This window comes from Trachemys scripta, chromosome 4 (genome assembly GCF_013100865.1).
Source record: "Trachemys scripta elegans isolate TJP31775 chromosome 4, CAS_Tse_1.0, whole genome shotgun sequence".
NCBI classification, from domain to species: Eukaryota; Metazoa; Chordata; order Testudines; family Emydidae; genus Trachemys; species Trachemys scripta.
Window position 1 is genome coordinate 129,068,435 of NC_048301.1, and position 15,639 is coordinate 129,084,073.

Below are 15,639 nucleotides of genomic sequence, written 5' to 3' on the forward strand. Positions count from 1 at the left end.
TACTCTCCTGAGCACGCCCCTTTGACTCCTAGGCCCATTCCCGACTCTGGGCTGGATCCCAGGAGCTACTCAGCTGTGCGCTTGCCCCTCCCACAGATTTCAATTCAACAGGAGCTGCAGGGCCACCATAGCGGCTCTGGGACCGATTCCCAGCTACCATTCTCAGCCTCCAGCTGTCTCCTAACCCACATTTCCATTCCCTGAATGGCCACAAGTTGCCCCATCCTTGTGCTGAACAAATTCCGACCTCCTTCAGGCTTTGATTTCTGCTCTTGGACTGATCTAGGTTAACAGCTGTACAGTGTCACATACCTCTGTGGCCTCCTGGACGTATGAATGATTGCCGATCAGAGATGTGAGGTTGCGGATGGGAAAATGACAAACGTCGGGTCCGCCTGATCCTGCTGTCGGCTACCCCAGTGTAAATGAAGAGGAGTCACTCCTGATTTACACTGGTGTAACCAAGTTCAGAAACTGGCCCAAAAGGTTGGGGCGGGGGGGGGGGGAGGAACTAGAACAGAAGAGGGTGCATTCCAGGCAGCAATGCAGGTGACATGATGCAAAACACAAAGGGCTCAGTTCTAACTCCATTGGTTTCAGCCTTTCTGATTTACACCAGTAAAACAGAGGCAGAATCAGGACCACAACCACTGTCCTAAGGAGTTTCCATGCCAAGGCTCTGAGTCCGCAAACACTTATGCACAGGAGCAACTTCCCCCCCCTTTGAACACAATGGGTGTTTCACACAGGAGCCCACATGGGCATAAAGTTACTCAGATGCCTAAGAGCTTCCAGGATCAGAGCCGACTTCAGCAGCTCTTGTATTTTCCCGTAACGTGGCCCATGTCCCCATACAGCGATGAGCCTCTGAACGCTGCCTCTCCCAGTGGGGACAGTAGGATGCTCCGCCTCATAGCAGCGACAGTAACTGCTGACCCGGCAAAGTAACATCAGGACAATACTATCAGTGATGCAATCCAAGCAGGGAGAAGCAAGGAGCGGGGCCAGCACCCCTGTGGCTGGCTGCCAGCTCTCTGCAACCCACCAGAAAGTGGACTAGGGACCGCAGCTTAGGACACTCGGATCCAACTAAGACAGGATGAGACCCAGCAAAATAACTGGGGTGGGTGGGTGGGTGTGTGTGTAAACAGCAGGGGATGTTTAAATTCAGGAGAAGACCCATGGTGTTTCACCTGATTTCTCACTTGTGATCCTTGCATTCTACACTATTCTTAGTTCAAGTCTCTGCAGTAGCTGATCACGGCCCCCAGAACTGCTGACTCGGCCTGCAGTCAGAGCTCTTTCCGCTCTGTGTTGGAGGCAGCACAACCAAGACACATCTGAAGTCAGCCACTGATCAAAGGAAAGTGCTGACACAAGAGCTGTCTATTTACTCAATGCCTGTTCTCACTTGAAGTAATTAACATGCCAACCTCTTGTGTTGCATGGGAGAGGAATTCAGTGAAAAATGACACCTATTTAAAAAAAACAATCCAGGGGGCAGCCCCTCTGCTGGGGAAATAAAAGGGGTTTGAGGCAGATATTCCACATGGGTTTTTAGGCTCGCTTTTGGAGAGTGTAAATCACCAGCTAGTCAATTGCATCATGGCTACTGCTCCCAGCCAATGGGGAGGTGAATCCCTATGTGGGCTGACAGCTACCTTTTCCTCCTGCACTGGGGAGGACTCCCAGGAATTTAGAGCATGGGTGTGGCGGGGTACGGCCCCCTACTTACCCCGATGATGGAGGCCTGGAAAATGCAGATCAGTGCATAGATAGCGTGTAATGCGGCTGATGGAGAAGACTTGTGGCTCCAGTCCCTGAATTTCCAGTGGAGGTTGAAGCCTGCGTCCTTCCCTGTTGTTTTCAGGCAGAGTGCGGGCTTATCCAGGAAAGCCCCTTGTGTAAAGATGTCCCAGAGTCAATGGCCTGTCACTTTCCAGGGTTAAGAAACCCATCCTCCAACAGAGGAGATCCTCCCTGGGTGCAAAGATAAGTCCCTGCTTGAGAACCATTCACGCCCACTGCCTCCTAACTGAGGCCATCACCTCATCGGCCAGGTCAGAAAAAGGCACCTCCCATTGCGGCACTGCTGGGCATTTCCCTTTGCAAGAGACCAGCCACCACAAAGAGCGGCTGCCCCTTGTCTCCAAAAGGCATTTGAGCAAAATCCAGTTTCCTGTCAGTGAGCCGAGTCCAATCACCAGGCCCCAGTGCTCCTCTGTGATGGAGATGTTTCTTTACCCACTAATCAGAGCATCCTTCTCTCCTCCGCATCTTCTGTGTGAAAGACTCAAGGGATTCAGCATGCCCTGCTTCACAGTCTCTGCCTTGCCAGCTGACGTACATCCACTACTCCACAGCCCCTTGGTGGTCGATTTTCGTCCTCCATGGGGTTTTCAAGCTGGTAGTTGTGAGCCGGGGTTGGGTCATGACCACCCTGTCCTTTCTAAACAGGAGCAGGTGGGCTCTGGGCTGCTGGATGGGAGAGGACTCCAGGTTTGGAAAAGGTGGACAGCCCCTTGACATCACATGAGCATGGCTATTTTGTGTGGTCAGGAGAAATGCAGGGCAGACAAATCCTCTCCCATCTGTGGTGCTTTTGTATCGAGTGTGGGTCTGTGGTGTTTTTACAGCGGGGCCACTCAGCAAAAATCAGCACTGACGCTGACACAGAGTCTCTTTATTCAAGAACAGCTGTGTGGCCCCAAACCAGCGTAAACAAACCTGCCGCAGCCAATGGCTTCCCTCGTGCTAGGTTTAATTAAAACATCATAATAAAGGAACAGCGTTAAAATACATAGTTCTGTGGGGAACTGCCCAGAGCAGCTCAAGGTAGGAAAGAGATTGGAATTTTATTGCCAAGCTGTGCAGAGCTCCTTGGCGCTCACTGGGCTGATTCCAACCTAGCCTTTTACAGCATGATTTTCTATCCGCGCCAGCTTTCAAAACGTTCTTTATTGGAGCGGAGGCCCTATGCCCAATGCAATAAAGCGCCCCAAGCCACAGGCTAGTAGAACTATATTTAAACAGAGGTGCTTGGAAAAGTGACGCTGGCGTTGGCACTTTCATGGCAAAGTTTACCAGAAGACTTTGGCTCGTGTTCTTAATCTTCCAGGGAATAAATGAGATGATGTAGACAACACATGGGCAAAAGCTTTTAAAGAGAGTCAGCAGGTGCACCTACTCCTGAGCTTGCAACACAGACACCCACTGAAGTCAATGGGAGGCTTTTCCTTGCCTTCAGTGAGCATTGGCTCGCCCCCTATGTAGGCAGAGTCCCGCCCTGAAATGAGGATGGCTAGACAGTCCTGGAGACTGAGGGCCTATAAAGCTAGGTAGCTATCAAAGCTATTTAGATGCCTCCATTACTGTAGTATCTGAGCACCTAAATGTCTTTATCTGCGCGGCACTCCTGAGTGTCCCCATGGTACAGATAGGGCACTAAAGCACAGAGAGGCTAAGGCCCAGATCCACAAAGGTATTTTGGCTCCTAACTTCCATTGTTTTCAGTCAGGAGCCTAATTGGATCTGGGCCTAAGAGACTTACCCACCGAAGTCACACAGTGTGGGGCACAGTAGGGGCTTGAAGCCAGGTCTCTGGCTAACATCCTAACCACTGGAACATCCTCCCACCTCTATCTTTAAATCAGGTACAGCACAGGCAGTGGCAGGGCAGGCTTCCCTGAGCGGGGCCCACCACCATGCCCGCCATCCAAACCCAGAGGGGAATGCCCCCACAGGGCAGAGAGGGGAATTCAGCCCCCAGGACCCATTCAGTACACGTGGCCGGTACCCTGCTCCGGATGGACTGTTAGACTTGTGTCTCTCTCTGCATGCTCTAAGGCAGGGGTCGGCAACCTTTCAGAAGTGCTGTGCCAAGTCTTCATTTATTCACTCTCATTTAAGGTTTCGGGTGCCAGTCATACATTTTAACGTTTTTAGAAGGTCTCTTTCTATAAGTCTATAATATATAACTAAACTAGTGTTGTATGTAAAGTAAATAAGGTTTTTAAAATGTTTAAGAAGCTTCATTTAAAATTAAATTAAAATGCAGAGCCCCCCAGACCGATGGCCAGGACCCAGGCAGTGTGAGTACCATTGAAAAATCAGCTTGCTTGCCGCCTTCGGCACACGTGCCATAGCTTGCCTACCCCTGCTCTAAGGGCATCTCGTCTAGAGAGGCCATAAGCCCTCCCGCTGCAGTGAATGGGGGTTCTCCTTGAGCTCAAAAGAGAGGCGTTGGTGTTTTCAAAGCACAGTGGTTGTGGAATAATTATACCCAGCTCTTATATAGCTTTACAGCTCCAAGCGCTTTACAAAAGGAGGTCAGTATCACAAGCCATGGTATGCCAAGTAGCTGATGGCTGGGAATGCCAGAGGCGATTTGGGCTGGTTACAGTTTCTTGACTCTGTTCTGAGTACAGTTAAGGCCCTCGTGGAAGGAAGACACCGCGGAAAGGATCACACCAGGAGAAGCCAGGGCTGTATACAAGAGGCAAAAGGCGGACCAATACACTGCAGATGCCCAGGAATTCCCAATAACAAGCCTTTTCTTAAATAGGCAGAACTTTTCTATTTAATATTCATTTGAAAGGGGATTTATTTCTAAAAGCTGCCCTGAAGCAGATGCGTTTTGGGAGGCCCAGCTTAGCTACAGTGGCTATGAACCACATCTCAGAATGAAACCCAGAGGGACAAAAATCATTGGGGGACTTCAAGGGGCAAACCCAAATCTTCCTCACAGCAGTCAGAGGGTGAAATTAGCCACTCTCTTGTCACTGCAGGCAGCACTTCCAGAGCTGGAGTCCCTGGGCTGACCCACATAGTCTGGGAACGGCAAGCGGGATTCTACGGAGGCAGCGGGGGGTGGCTGCCAAACATCGAGCGCCTTGCTGCGGCTTGTTCATCTGCTCCCTGTGCATGTGCCAGCCTCCTCCCTGACAGGCAATCTCTTATCACTCCCCCACTTTATTCAGCCCAAGACGCTGCAGAGCAGAGTGGAACGTGAAATCCTGTTCAACACTAAAGGTAATTACATGTTCTCTCCAGGGAAATCATGCCCCAGCATCTTTCTTTGATCATCTTTATATCTTTGCCAGCACGTCCTAGCATTAGCTCCCTCTGCCTAGCTCCCAAATAAAACCAGACAACTCTGGATGCCCTGATGCCATTTGCATAAAGGACAGACAACAGCATCTGAATTACACACTAGTAATCAAGAGGTCTTGGCCAACACTATGATGGGCTTGCACGTTCTTTCTGGCCTAGGCACCTGTTGTGGTGACAGGCTGGTGTTTGCATGCGTCTACCTGTGAAGACCTGGGACCATTCTCCTGCTGAAGCAATTCCATGCAGCAGCACCGAGATCCACTCTCGAATATGTCTTTCGCAGGCAGCTCCAGCCAGAAGAACATCCTGAAATGTACCTAATTCATCTCCCATCAGGGCCAAGAGCAAAGTTTCCACTGGTGACTTCACCTCTGAACCCTTCATGGCATCCCCACTCAACTGATTTAGTTGGGATTGGTTGATTTAGATGGGGATTGGTCCTGTTTTGAGCAGGGGGTTGGACTAGATGACCTCCTGAGGTCCCTTCCAACCCTGATATTCTATGCTTCTATGAACTCTTGCCCTCGATACAGGGCCCACGCAAAAGGAAAAGATGACCAGCTCGTGCCATTTTTCAGGTCTTGATGATGGATAAAGAAGCCTGAGGATTTATTTTTAAATGGATTGTTCCCTGCATTAGAAGTTCAGACCTTGCCTGCTCGGGAAGACTCTACAGAGAAAGGAGAACTAGTGAAAGTAGGACATCGCACGGGTCAGGAGGAGAGAGGAAGTGGAGCAGTTCAGAGGGGAAGGAGATTTACAGTCGCATTGTTTTAAAAAGCTTTATTTCTGGTTCCTTTTTGTTAGCATCTACTTGACTCCAGTGACTAATGAAGACCTTAGAGAAAGCACATCTTTGTTAAAGAGCCCCTCCTCACTCCCTCTATAAAGGTGCGAAGGCATACCATACCCATGGGTCCTCCTGGAAAAGTAGGGAAGATCTGACATTGCCGATATTTAAGGTAAAAAATCCCAAACACCTTCTTGGCCATCTTTATAAAATAAGCAAAATAGGGCACAGCTCAATTTTTGAAGTCTCTTTTGGAGGTCACCTTGACATGAACTCTGCACTTTACATCTCGGCATACTAGACAGCTGTGGTTGCAATAGCAACTGGGAAATCCTAACATGGGGAGGTGGCCAGAGCAGGGTCCATGGGCCAAACAGTCTGCAGGATTCTACAAGGCAATCCACAGCCACTCTCGGCTTTGCTATGGAAGGCGGCAGGCTGCTCAGGTCAAAACAGAGCACAGCATGCTGGGAGTTGTAGTCTTCAAGGGCTGCACCTATGCAACCCAGATGGTAGAAGCTGCAATATCTCCGCAAGGCAGGTGTGGCTCTGGGGCTCCTCACAAGTTGCAACCAATCTTTAGTTGCATAAAGTGGAAGCACCGCTGCCCTAGATGCATTATATACATCTCCTATAGAATCTGTACTTCTCTCTGGCATATGTCTACATACAGCTTGTCTCCCTACAGAGATCACCGCATTGACTACTCTTGCTAGTCTGAACACCCCGAGGTGCCCACAGTTCTGCGCTGGGCTCTGCCATGCTGCTGAGGCTAGTTGGAGGATTCTGTGTCCATATCAGGAGATAGCGACAGCCTCCTGGTCTCTCCGTTGTTTACATTCTTCTTGCTGTCTTCCCTCTCAAGATCATAGTTCTTATCTTCTAATCTCTGCCTGAGCTTGAGGGACGACTCCCTCCTGGTGAGGAGCACGGGTGGGATGCTGGGGAATCCTCCACACGGTGTCATACGCTTCTCTGGGAACAGACGCAAACAGAGGATTATTTCCCAGGGCACGTGCAGTTTCAGACAGAAGCAGCACAGCCATAAGCCTCTCAGTGTCATGTAACGGCCATTCATCCCAAAGCACTTCACCAACTTGAGTGTATATTCTCACTTCACCTGCTCATGAAATGCAGCTACTTCTGGGGTGCAGCCTGGCAGCTGTTAAACAGCACAGAGCAACATTAGGCAACTGAAGACAGGAAGTGAAAGAAGAGTCAGAATGCAATTGCTCTCCCTGGCATTTGGCTAGGAGACTCGGTTTAACACCCCCTAACCCAGTGAAAAGGAACACAATGGAATATTTAATAACCACAAGTGATTAGGATCTTGTATTTACATTCTGTGTGGAAGAGAGCGCCTCCAACTGCCCAGTGTTCCCAAAGCACCATGTATGTTCCTTAGAGGTCTCCCATCCAAGTAAAGACCAGGCCCAACTCTGTTTAGCTTGTGATATATGAAAGGATCCCAAGGCAGAAAGGCTGCAAAATAATGAGCTCTCATATTAAGGTATATTTTTGCCCCAAAGTCCTAGCCCCACCTCTTACCTCCTGGCCCAATGGGGTGCATCAGTCGATTCATCTGGACGTTCCAGTGCTTGACATTGGTGCTGGCCTGTCGGAGCTTCCTCTGGGCCGCCTGAAATGAACAGGAACAGGCAGGTAACATGCACGCAGCCAGCAAATCCACCTAGTGCAGAGCCACGTGCCCTGGACCAGCTGCAGAAAGTTCCCATCTCCCTGCACAGAAACTGGGCCTCGCCCTTACGTTGCCTTGAAGAATGGAGATTGATCGGAACTATCCTGGGCTCTGCTTTGGCAGGGATTTGAACCAACCAGAGCCAGCTTTGGGGACCCCAAGCCCCATGGGCCAGAGAGGCACTCTGATTTGTGTGACAATCCTGAATTTTGCATGGAGTCTGCTACGGCCAGAACAATGCTCAGCTACCGACACCTTCCTAATCAGGCTGCTCTTTGCCACCCAGGCTCTGCTTTTTCACGGCTCTAATCCCTCCGTCCGCACGCCTTGATGCCTTTGCTACCCGTAAATGTTCCATTGTCACCCCTCAAGGCAGAAGTCTGGTCTCGATTGATAACCACAAAGTGCCTCACCTATGCAGATGCTGCTGGACAGATAATAAATGAATCAATATGCAACATGGTAGCGAGGGAATCCCATCTTGGTGGTTTGGCGACCCACCCTTAGGGGTGCCATTCCAGCAGATTTCCCACAATAGAGTTTGCCAGCTGAGCCCGGTGGACTTGAAACTTACAACCACCGCTCATCACTCAAACCACCACTTTCTCCCCTCCCGCCAATATTCTCTGGGAACCTGTTCTTAACGTATGGAAGAAAACATTCAGTTGGGTGCAGTTGTAACACGCTGCTAAGACACCAGGTGATCTCCCACTCTACTGGCTGGTCTGCCACCCGGAAGATACTACCGCTGCTGCGAACAAAGCTTCCGTAAAGCTAAAGTAAACTGCTCCCTCGAATACAGAGGAGAACATACCGCTCCTGCGGAAGAGTATGAAACTCTGCCCATCAGAGCAGCTGCCAGTCACTCACCAACGGCACCTTTAACAAGAAACGTGAGCACCTAGATGCTATGGCGATGGGTATATTTATACGTGCTTAGACAGGGGAGTTCTTTTCTGCTGAAATCCATCGGCCCGATGTCCTTGATCTACCAGTGTTTACATGGGTGTAATGCCGTCTACTTCAATGCAGCTACTCCACATTTACAGCAGGGCATGTGAGAATAGGCTTGGGCCCCATTTCTCTAGTATTAAGGAGAATCACATGCTAAAAGTAAATTACGTGATCTTCCCTGAGAGGAAACCCCGATCTCCAGAATAGTAAAGCCATCCTATTTCTTTCCAGGAGGTGGGCTTGGTAAATCTCTCTCAGAGGGGTTAAAGGCAGACGGGGAAGTAGGGCTGGTACGATGCTCACCATGACATCCTGGTCTACCCTCTGCCTGTTCTCTCTCACTTCTTCCAGCTGCTTTTGGGCCTCTTCCAAATATTTGCTCTTGTTTTCCATCTCCTGCTTAAGGACCTGCTTCTCCCGCTGGGTCTGGATGATGTATTCCTCCTGCTCCTCCTTCAGCTTCATCAGCTCCTTCAGCTTCTCCTCCTCCTCAGCCAGCAACCTGCCAAGAAAGAGCGAGAGGCAGCTACACCCCACCCTCCAAGCGACCAACACGCCCAACCTCGCCGTGGTGGGGCTCAGAGCTATTCCAGGCCCAGCAAGAATGCCGGGGGATTGGCTCCACTCCTGATCACCTCCAGCGGGAATTTAGGGAAAGGCATAGAGGCGCTGGCTGGGAAGGGGTACCAGCTGGGAAGGCTGGGCACTGTAAGGAATGGTGTAGGAGCACTGTCCCTGAAAGAAGTTCTCAGTTTCTCCTGTCGCCGTCACTTCCAGCGAGGGGGGCGGTGGGGAATAGTGGAGCAGTGCTGGAGTAACACCACACCCCTGAGTGGGTCAGCAGCAATGGGAATTAAACCTGCGACCTCTGGATCTAAAAGCAGGAGCCTCGACTGTCGGACCTAAAAGACCCAGCTCTGTTAGCCAAGGCTGTAGCAGGCGCATCAACCTCTCTATGTGGCCCAGCCACCACTAGGCAAGGAAAAGCATCCCAGTGAGTGGCTGTGCAGGCGCTCCCAGCTCCTCTAGACCCAGCTGAGCTGTAGCCAGCTTTTAGAGCATTGCCCACTGAGGAGTCAGTAGGAAGAAAGTATCAGAGGGGTAGCCGTGTTAGTCTGGATCTGTAAAAGCAACAGAGAGTCCTGTGGCACCTTTAAGACTAACAGATGTATTGGAGCATAAGCTTTCATGGGTGAATGCCCACTTCATCGGATGCATCCGACGAAGTGGGCATTCACCCACGAAAGCTTATGCTCCAATACATCTGTTAGTCTTAAAGGTGCCACAGGACTCTCTGTTGCTTTTTAATAGGAAGAAAGGTATTTCCTGGTTATACCTGGCCTGGGCGTATCTCACAGACTCCTCGTCCTGCCGTGCCTTCACCTCCTGGTGCAGGGCCTCCTGGAGCCGCTCCTGCATCTCCTCCAGCTCCACGATCCGCTTCCGCTGCCGCTCGGCCTCCGCCTCCTTCAGCACCATCTCAGCCTGCATGGAGGCGCGAGCCTGGAGCCGTGGGGCGGGGAGGAAACGGTGATCAGCATGGGCAGCATGTAGCCAAGCGCAGGGTCCTCAGCCCCCACCCAAATCCAGTCTCTCCTCTCTGTACTGCCAGGAAGATGGAGCTGAACATATTCCCCGCCACAGATGTTCCTTCACAGCCAGCTTGTGGTTCTATGGGGCGCTGAGAGACACATTCACCGGCCCTGTCCCTAGCTGCCCAGATGGGTGGTGCCTATACACCTGAGCCCTCTGCAGCAGCTAACCAGAAAATCCACGGCTAGGCAACAGGGACCTCAGCCTGCTCCCCAAAGATGTGACACTGCCACCCAGCAGGCCTTCCTGCTGAATTGGGAATGAACTGGGCTGCAGGAGACTGTCCCCGTTGCCACTTGGATGTCCCAGCTACCCCATGATAGCGCCCCGGACTGCACGGGACTGTGAAATCAAAGTCCTGCATTTCCCCAGCCAGCTGGCTTTCGGGGCACTTGAATTTCAACCAGCCATTGTGAAGATGCACGGTGCAACTGCAAACTGAGCCCCTTCTGATGGGGAAAATGGAGGGGTGCCCTGCAGCCCTGGGTCTGAGAACTGCTCGGCAGTCTGGGGGCTAGAAAAACAGTAGCCAAGCTGCGGGGGAAGTATTGTGCTGGGCTTGAAAAGCAGGGAGAGCCCCAGTGCAGCCTCAAGGGGACGCAGTGCTGCCGAGGGGCCTTTGCCTGGGACGGTCTGTGTCAGAAGCCAGGAGCTGCTGCATACAGGGATCTGGAGTTTGCCAGTTAAAAGACCCAGGAGGCTACAACAGTAACGACCCAGATTGCTACCAACTTCGGGAGCTCTGGTGAGTTACAAGGGAGACCAAGAGAGAAACTTTGTCCTGCTCTAATGGAAACCTCCCAGCATGGACGCCACCTCCCCTCCCTCCCCGCCAACCTGCTCAGCCTCCTTCAGCTGGATCTCCAAGGTCCTCTGCATCTCCTCGTGCTGCAGCCGGCGCCGCTGCTCTTCCTCCTGCAGCAGCAGCTCTGCCTGCCGCTGGGCCTCCTTGAGCAGCTCCAGCTCCTGCAGCTTCCGCTCTTTCTCCTCCTGCAGCTGCTTGAGGCGCTGCATCTCCTCCTCCTTGGCGGCCTTCCGCCTCTCCCGCTGCTCCCTCTGCTCCCGGCGCTTCTGCTTCAGGTCCTTGTGCAGGGACTTCTTCCCCTCCGCTTGCAACCGGATCGCCGTCTGAATGGCTGGGAGGGAAGGAAGGAAAGGAAACTCAGCAGGGCCGCACCCGCCGGGTCATAGATCCAGCTGCTGCAGCGTGCCAGCAGCCACATGGCCAGAGCATGGCCTCCTACGAGAATGAGACTGGGGGCCCGGCAGACAGGACTCTTGGGTTCTATGTCCTGCATTTTGACCCCTCTTGATGCACGTATGTCAAATATATCCACAGCATCCAAAGGGTTAATATGGCCATGCCACTGACTGTGTCCTGAAGGGTGCTGAGATCCATTTGACTTCAGTGGGAACTGTGGCCACTTAGCGCTTAACCGGATCAGGCCTTTGACCAACCTGTGCCTCAGTTTCTCAATCTGTGCAACAATCCTCATCTGTGTTGCAAGGGTGCTAATTACTTATCAGTTGTAAAATGCTAAGCATGGCAACTATATACACACAGCCCTCTTCGAGGGAGCGGCTGTTTGCCATGGATTCTGAGTCAGTCTGATTAAAGTGACCTGGTTTGCAGCAACACGATGTTTGGAAAGTCCAGCTGCTAACTCCAAACGACTTGAAACATTTTGGAAAAAGTATTTGGGTCTGAATGCGGTGAAACTGGCACCTGTACCAGCTGATCAGGCACTAGCAGAATCCTGGGAGAGGTTTACAAGAAAAGCTGGTTAATACTAAAACCCAGCTCTTTCCATCAGTAGATCGCCCCACTCTTTACATTATCCCCATTTTACAGATGGGGAAAGTGAGGCCCAGCGAGGGGAAGTGACTTTCCCAAGGTCACCCAGCAGCCAGTGATCAAGCAAGGAACCCAGGTCTCCTGAGTTCCTGTTCAATGCTCTAGACACTAGGTTGCAGTCTCTCACTTAGTTTGCTCTAAGTGGTTAGTTAATAAGAATCTCTCAGTTTCATCCCAAAGTGCTTCACCAATGGGATATACATGGCACCTAACACAAAATGTGGCCACCTCTGGGGTGGAGTGAGGCTGCTGATTGGCACATAGCTCACAAACAAGGGAAGGGAACTCCAAAGGACACCAAGGGAATGTCCTACCCACCCACATGTAAGAGAGACAGAAAATGCCAAGAATCAGACTCGGCATTCCCCTCCTCCCAGCACTGGGCACAAGCAGCCAGCTCCACTGAAGTTAATGGGAGTTGCTATTACCCTGTGGAAAGAAACTGGGTCTCTGTTTTATGGGCCTGGGGCAGCCCTGCCAGGGGTGCTGAGCGTGCAGAGGTGCAGAGAGAGCTCAAGGGCAGAAGCTGCCTTTGCCACCCCAGGGTTTCATCTTTTCCTTCCACTGAAGCGACCCAAGAGCAAAAGGAAGGCAGGACGGCGAGGGAGGGCGGGCTGAGAGCCTGGCGTGGGTGCTGCGGCACAAACCTAGCGTCCACTCCTGCCGCTGCTTGGTGTCCGAGGCACTCATCTCATACGTGCGGGAAGAGGTTTTCACGCAGAACATGCATCTTTTCCCGTCCCGGTCGGGCAGGACCTACGGGGAGAGGGGAAGGCGTTACCGCCCCTGTACCTGGAATAGTGCAAATCCCCCCTGCGCCCACAAACCCATTCCCGGAATGGAGCAAATCCCCCCTCCCCTACAGTCTGGGACAGCCCCCCCAGCACAACTCCCAACCTGCCAGCCCCCCTCCTTTGGCCCAGGCAGCTCCCCACCGAATGCCTCTGTGCCCTTCCCCTAGGGCCTTTCCTTCTGGATGTAAAGGGGCAGGAATTACAAGGAAGAGAAACGTTTCTTTCCTCCCCCACCTACGATCGGCCTCCCACAGTCCCTGTACAAATCGGGGCCCTGTATTAACCCCTCCTTTGCTGGACGGAAGCCTTTGGGGCAGCGGGATGATAAAGGGTAGCCTGGCACCCAGCTGATATTGCTAGGCCAGGTACCAGGAATGGACGTGCGTCCCCACCCCCACTGACGCACGCATGCGGCAGGTGGGATGTCAGGCAGCACACAGCTGGTTAACTGGTCTGCTGCTGCTTCATACGCCAGGGCTGTCAGATCAGATGACCCTCGAGCATAGCCTTGTGTGTCAGTGATGTCACTTCAAGCCCCCGGGGGACCCTGCAGCGGCAGGCAATGCTGGAGTAGAGAAGCCAGCAGTAAAACTGATTGAAACCTGGCATGGATTTAGTGCTGGTGAAGGGTGCTGGACTGACCGCCTGGGAGAGCCAAGTCCTCCATCTATCCCACACATACAGGGCTTGACAGGACAAACTTCCCCCAAACAGGCCCCTGCCCAATAGGCATCTGATCTGATCAAGAGAGCTCAGTCTCCAGGGCCCATTCAGTCCTTGGCCCTTCTACAGAGACTGCCAATTAGTGCCAATTGTAGCGGTGATTTTTCGGTCGGGGAGGCCGGCTGGCTGGGAGCTGGGCTGAGAACGAGCAAGCTCATGTCATATAGGGTAAGTCTGCACTACAAAAGGGTGTTCTTAGCACGTGTTAGCGAACTCCGGTTAAAATAGCAGCCAAGATACGGCAACGAGGCCTTGAACTCAGGTTAGCAGCTCAAGACTGCCCTACATGCTGGAGCTCGCGCTGCTGACCCGAGTTAAAAACCAAGTGCTGCATCTGCCCTGCTGTTTTAACTCGAGCTAAGAACACATTATTTTTTTTCAGCGTGCTGAGTGCAGACAACCCAGCAGCCACCCTTGTGCCCTAGCCTGTGAAAATCCGGTTGGTTCTGGTTCTTGAACAGCGCCCGTCACCATGGGATCTGGGGAGCTTTTCTAGCCTTGAGTTGCCATGGGACTCCTGTGTTGACGGAGGTGAAATTGGCCTGACTGTATGTTCCCTGCTCTCTTTCCACAGGCACTGCCTGGGGTCTATCGCGCACTGGAACAGTAGCACTTGGGGTGTGCACACCCGCTGGGGAGACAGGGAGGAGCTGTTATTACACCAATGGCCCAGCACAGCTTCTCTCCATCGGAGCCCGGCGCAGTTACCTCCACGCAGCAGTGTTTGTCCAAGGCAATGCTGCCTTTCTTCTCCTTCCGCTCCTCACTCATGTAGTAGGAGAGGGCGCTGGGCTTTAGTGTGAACCATCGCTCGGACCAGTTCCGCCTCAGCTGGCCCTTCTTCCAGAGGTAGCCCTGCGCCCAGACAGACAGAGGGGGTCTCAATCCAGGGACCGTGCCAGAGATCCCCTGTGCTATGAGTCCAAGGCGGGTTTTGCACCTGGCTCCCACCCAGGTTGTCTCAGTTTGTGCCCAGCCACCAGAACCATCTCGGTGCATCCGCACCTACCGTGCTTCCTACTTGTGCGAGTATTGTTGCATGCTGGGAAATCTGCTGGGCCCCGTCCCGTATTGCTTCAGGAGGGGACGGAGTGCCCAGCAGACATGCATGGAGCAATGTGCCCCAGGGTGTCATACTGCACACAGCTTGCTGGGAGCAAGAAGGACCTGCCAAACCAGTTCGACAAGCTGGGGACCCTATCCGCAGCATATAGAAACACGGCGTTTGCCAACAGCACTGCCACGTTACCAACTGCACATCAGCCATGGCGGGCATGGCCACAAGCCACGGCTAGAGCTGCTAGCTGGCTACAGACTCGGTTATAAGCATAGACAGGCTCTTTCCAAAAGGAAAGCCCAACGAACGCCTGTGCTCCTGAGCAGCCAGCCAGACACACAAGCGCTTTATCGCTCAGAGGGATTTGGGAGCGGGTCTAAGACACAGAGGACACTTTTCCGTCTTCAGCACCTTCTATTCAAGACTCTCTCTGCTTCACCAACAGGAATTCATTGCGTGTCCCATGGGACAGGCGAAAGCCGTCTCCATCCTGCAGGTGGGTAAACTGAGGCAGCTTGGCCAGGGCTACATTGAGTGACTTGGCCAGGATTACACAATGGGAATGAGACCCAGCAGCCTTGACTCTGCTGCTCCTTGCTCTAAGCACTAGGCAATGCTGTTGCTACAGACAAACAATCAGAGATGCTGGCAGCCAGCGAGGGTCTGTGTTCTCTTAAGCAAAGTATTTTACATCCAAAAACTGGGCTGGTACCTGATAAGAAGGGCTGAGAGACTGCCTGGTTGTCTAGGGGTGGCTGCTGGAATGTCCTTTGCACATGCAGTTCCCGGGAGCTTTCCAGGAAGGATTGGGGCAGGAGGGGGCTCTAACCTCACCCCTCCCCATGAACTCAGCAGGTAGGGTTGTCTTGTAATAGCCCTATGACCTCGTCCATATGGAACTGGGGAGGGGTGGCAGATTGTTCCTGGGCTGAGAGGGAAGCACCCGGCTTTGCCCCGAGATGGGCAGGCCTCCACAGCCCCTGGGCTTAGTAACATTACGTGGTACAGCCCATTTCTGGTGGGGATCAAAACCCAGCCGGAGCCTCTCTCCCAGAAGCTCAT

At 52.5% G+C, this 15,639-nt stretch overlaps 1 protein-coding gene across 2 annotated transcripts in view; it reads right to left on the reverse strand.

Moving 5' to 3' along the window:
• Nucleotides 1–5,878: 5,878 nt before the first annotated feature.
• DEF6 (DEF6 guanine nucleotide exchange factor) overlaps nucleotides 5,879–15,639 on the reverse strand; it is a 33,112-nt gene continuing 23,351 nt past the window's right edge. For both annotated transcript variants that reach the window (XM_034767504.1, XM_034767505.1), the window contains exons 5-11: nucleotides 14,229–14,375; nucleotides 12,651–12,759; nucleotides 10,986–11,284; nucleotides 9,892–10,058; nucleotides 8,859–9,057; nucleotides 7,451–7,541; nucleotides 5,879–6,877 (exon numbers count right to left, since the gene is read on the reverse strand). In XM_034767504.1, the coding sequence (XP_034623395.1) occupies nucleotides 6,675–6,877; nucleotides 7,451–7,541; nucleotides 8,859–9,057; nucleotides 9,892–10,058; nucleotides 10,986–11,284; nucleotides 12,651–12,759; nucleotides 14,229–14,375 (1,215 nt within the window). In that variant the 3' untranslated portion in view covers nucleotides 5,879–6,674. The remainder of the gene's footprint in view (nucleotides 6,878–7,450; nucleotides 7,542–8,858; nucleotides 9,058–9,891; nucleotides 10,059–10,985; nucleotides 11,285–12,650; nucleotides 12,760–14,228; nucleotides 14,376–15,639) is intronic.